The following is a 4,464-nucleotide window of genomic DNA, read 5'->3' on the forward strand; positions in this document are numbered from 1 at the left end:
ACCGCCTAACCTCTAATGCCACTGCCGAGTTGTGCTCTGTGTTGTCTCTCCTGCAGGATTTCCAGCGGTCGCCTGGACCAGACGAACGCTACCTCTCCGGTGGCTTGTGCTTCTCTAGCAAGGCCGCCTACTCACTGTCCATGAGTGACTCCACCGAGCATGATATGCACTCCATCCCCATCTGGTCCTCATGCGTCCCAACAAGAGTGAAGATTTTTGCATGGTTATTGTTCAGGGATCGATTAAACACCAAGTGCAACCTACTCCGCAAGCACATGGTCTCTGATGCGCTATGTCCCCGCTGTGGTTTTGATGGTGAAAACCGATTACACTTGTTCTTGGCCTGCCCGCTCGCTTAGAGGATCTGGCATAGGGTAGGCCTATCCCCCTCGGCAAACATCAACGAACTCTGGGACTGCCGCCTACCTTTCCAACTGAATGCGCCGGCCTGGCACTCAATCCTCCTCATCATTCTATGGAGGATTTGGGACTCAAGAAATGCCATGACCTTCAAGCAGCAAGACCATCATAGCATCCTCACTCTTAGAAGAATCATTGATGATCTAGCGCTCTGGACTCACAGGATGAAGAAACCAGAGCAAAAGCAGGCCGCCTCCTTATGGCGTCCCTACCTCTTATCACGACTACACGTGCTCATGTAATTTCACCTTGTAATCGGTCGAACGATGGGTTACAAACTTGAGAAATATATTCAGGTGGGGAGCTCCCCCCCCCCCCCCCCTGGTGATTTTTCAAAAAAAAAAAAAACTGTCGAAATCTCCATGTTTAAAGAAAGAAAGAAAACCTACCGAAATCTCCACGGAGTGCAATCAAGTTGGGCCGAAACCTCCAAGAACAAGAACTGCATTGGGCTGGGCCGGGTCGCAAGATTATAACCCTCCCGACAGCGCAAGAAACCACACCCACACCAACTTTCCCCGTCTGTCTTTCTTCTCGGCGAAGGCGAACGACGAACCCTAGCCGCGCGAGGAACGCCAAGATCCCCAAGGTACGCTCACCGAAATCGACCGAAATCTCCACAGAAGTGCAATCCGATCGATGGTGTGTGTGCTGTGTCTCTATGGGGGCAGGGGGTGGGGGAGCTGGTGCCGGCCGTTGGTGGTGATTCGTGACGGACTCGTCATCCTAATCCCTAACCGATATACTGTTGGCAGGCCGGCGACGATGGCGGCGGTTCGGTGCGCGGCGAGGAGGCTCGGCGGCTCTCTGCTCCAGCGAACGCAGGCGGCGGTCGCGGAGGAGGGACGCCTGCTCGCGCCAAGCAGGCTCATGCGCTCCCGCCAGCTCTCCACCAAGGTCTCCGGCGAGGTATCTTACCCAAAGTTGACATCTTTATTTTTTCGCATCATGATTACGGCATCAAGACTCGATGTAGGCAGCCATAATCGAATTCTGTGCAACCGAAACAGCAACATCTACTAGAAATTGACATCTTTATTTTTTCGCATCATGATTACGGCATCAAGACTCGATGTAGGCAGCCATAATCGAATTCTGTGCAACCGAAACAGCAACATCTACTAGAAATTGACATCTTTAATTTTTCTCATCATGATTACGGCATCAAGACTCGATGTAGCCAGCCATAATCGAATTCTGTGCAACCGAAACAGCAACATCTACTAGAAACAAAGCAAGATTATTGAACCTGACCATCCTGATGCATGTTTCCTTCCCCCCTTCTTTGTTCCTGTGTTCCAAGTCTGTAATATGATATTTGCGTCTACTGAAGTTTGGTATACTTGATATGATAAAACTGGTTGCTTGTTTGGGCTGTGTCTCCGGCCAAACCTTAGGTGACCGTGCAGGGGAGGGAGGGAGGCATCTCCTTCTCATGTTTCAGGTGGATCATGCGTGTGTGCGTGTGCGTGTGTGTGTGTGTGTGTGTGTGTGTGTGTTTTGTTCTTTGTAGTCTATATCATGTGCTCCCTCCGTTCACTTTTGTAAGTCATTTCAGACAACTCAAAATGGGTTGTTTTATACATTGTCTGAAATGTCTTCAAGGTCTTATAAAAGTGAACAGAGGGAGTAAGAAAGACTCGGTGGTTTCTGTTACTGGAAATCGGGAGGCGACCTCTCTTTTATCAACAACAACAACAAAAAAAAAAAAAAAACCTGCCCATCCTGACGTACTGGTGCTTATCATTTAAGCAACTTATTTTCCTGTTTGATCCGAGAATGACTGTTTACTCATCCTTGCTGGCCTGCCCCAGCGATCGCAGGTGGCGGAGCGACACCTCCTCGAGCCAGGCAGCCTCATGCGCTCCCGCCAGCTCTCCGGCGAGGTATCTAAACCAAAATTGACATCTTTTATCTCATGATTTATCTGCCGACATCAAGGATGTAGCCTGCGGTAATTGAATTCTGTGCAGCCACTAGACTATAAACAAGAGCTAAATTACTTACTTAGCATCGTCATATGTACTAGAGCTTGTTTAATCTGACCTGAAGCTGTTGTACATCCTGACTTACTGGCAACAGGACTGCATGCGAATCATATCTTTAAGCAACCTTATTTTTCCTGGTTGAAGATGCCAGCATGATGACCTTTTTGCTCGTCCCTTTCGCATACACTGTAATTAGTTGCAACACATAAGATGGATGCTGCTGCGGCTTTGATATCTTCTGCTTGATGCACTCCCTAGCTAGTATTTCCTCCGTCCCAAATTACTTGTCTCAGATTTTTCTAGATACGGATGTATCTCACACTAAAACGTGTCTAGATACATCCGTGTATAGACAAATCTAAGTCAAGTAATTCGGGACGGAGGGAGTATGATTCTGTGACTTGATTTGTCCATATATACGGCAAGTATGATTCTGTGACTAGATGATAACCATGCACCATGCATTCTGCATGTACCGAACCTCACTTAACTGGCAGACAACACAGTATCCTTCTTAATTACGTAGTCCCTCCGTCCAGAATTACTTGTCGCAGAGATATGAATAAAAATGGATGTATCTAGAACTAAAATATGTCCAGATACATTCATATCTCCGACAAGTAATTCCGGACGGAGTGATTATTTAACAATCCTGGTCAGCGCTTACTTGATGATTGATGATGCAAAGCAAGCACACTGACCATTGTCCATGTGTATCAATCCAGCATGCTCGCAACATCCAGAAGAAAGAGGATGACTGCTGGGCGGGGTTCAATGAGACGCTAAAGAGGTTGGACGAGCTTCAAAAAAAGAAGAAACCAAGTGTCTTTCAGCAGTACGTAGAATATCGGAGGCCCAATTTCTTCCTTATTTTCCTGTTTGTTTGTTTGACAGGTTTCGATACATACATATAATCTCATTTGTCCTACCTCTCTCTACCTGCAGGCGCATGATATCCATCGACCGTGCGTTGAAGAGTTTGGTCTATGGATCTTTCAAGGTGACAGTTGTGTATGTGGCTGCTGCTACTGCTTTCTCTGGCAGTGGGCTAGAAGCGTAGCCCAGGCCGTTACCAAGGAAAACGTGTGAAGACGAGGTGGAAAAATGAGAACCAAAGATGGCCGCCCAGCTTGTTTTATGTTTAATTATGACCCCTGCAGTTTGGCTAGCTAGCACTATGCTATCGTACGCTGTGATATTGTGTGACATGGTATCATGTTATTATATCTCTACCTATCTATCTATTCGAGTAGATTCTGCATGAAACTGTAGCTTGAAGTGAACATGCTTGCAAGGTCACTGACGTGCATTGTTGGGCTCCTGTTTAGTGCTTCTGGATCGAAGTGATTGCAATCTACTCAGAAGTGCTCACTTTCATGACTGCCTTGTGTTTTTCCCTCCACCAGGGGGGCAGGCTACTCGTGTACAGATCCTTTCACTTCATGACTGCCCTGTCCTTTTTTCCTGTCACCAAGTGGCGGGCTTGTTTTAGCGCACTCTTACAAACCTGTTCAAAAACATGGGGAAACAAGTGCAACTTTAGAAGGCGCAACATTTCCCGTCATCATTCAAATAAATAAATGATCACTGCGAGCCATCTACCAAATGAGAACGCTGGCAAGTTTGTTCTACATTTTGCCATCTTCTTACTTTCTTTTTCTTAATGCTCTAGAGAGGTTCCAGATGTTCCAATCTTTTACTCCCTTCATCTCAAAATGCTTGTCTTGTAAGATTTGTCTTGATACGGATGTATCTAGAGACGTTTTAGTGTTAGATACATCCGTATCTAAATAAATTTAATACAAACTTTTTGGGACAAAGGTAATAGTACTTTTCTTATAATGCTCTAGGGAGAGGGGATAAAAAAAAACAGGTTTACTAATTCTCTCCCAGACGAGAATTTGTTAGGTCTCAACCGTATGATTCAGGCACCAAGATTTGTAATTTTCAGCCCCTTTTCATGTTGTTTCTTGTTAGGCATCACATGAGGTTGGTTCCTATTTACTCCCTCCGTCCCAATAATATAAAAACGTTTTTCAAGCTAACTTGGTGCAGT

The 4,464-nt window shown here is 45.9% G+C and overlaps 1 protein-coding gene across 2 annotated transcripts; it reads left to right on the forward strand.

Annotated features, from left to right (window-relative positions):
• The first annotated feature begins 878 nt into the window (after nucleotides 1-878).
• LOC123149697 (uncharacterized) lies at nucleotides 879-3,785 on the forward strand. Of its 2 annotated transcripts, XM_044569407.1 has the most exons (5): nucleotides 879-1,009; nucleotides 1,176-1,329; nucleotides 2,235-2,306; nucleotides 3,134-3,243; nucleotides 3,354-3,785. In XM_044569407.1, exons 2-5 carry the CDS (start codon nucleotides 1,186-1,188, stop codon nucleotides 3,466-3,468), a joined length of 441 nt encoding a protein of 146 aa, XP_044425342.1. In that variant the 5' UTR covers nucleotides 879-1,009; nucleotides 1,176-1,185; the 3' UTR covers nucleotides 3,469-3,785. The 2 variants fall into 2 exon arrangements, with proteins under 2 accessions (XP_044425342.1, XP_044425350.1); XM_044569415.1 differs by lacking the exon at nucleotides 2,235-2,306 and having other exon boundaries at nucleotides 931-1,009.
• The last annotated feature ends 679 nt before the right edge of the window (nucleotides 3,786-4,464 follow it).

This window comes from Triticum aestivum, chromosome 1B, assembly GCF_018294505.1.
Source record: "Triticum aestivum cultivar Chinese Spring chromosome 1B, IWGSC CS RefSeq v2.1, whole genome shotgun sequence".
In the NCBI taxonomy this organism is placed as follows: Eukaryota; Viridiplantae; Streptophyta; class Magnoliopsida; order Poales; family Poaceae; genus Triticum; species Triticum aestivum.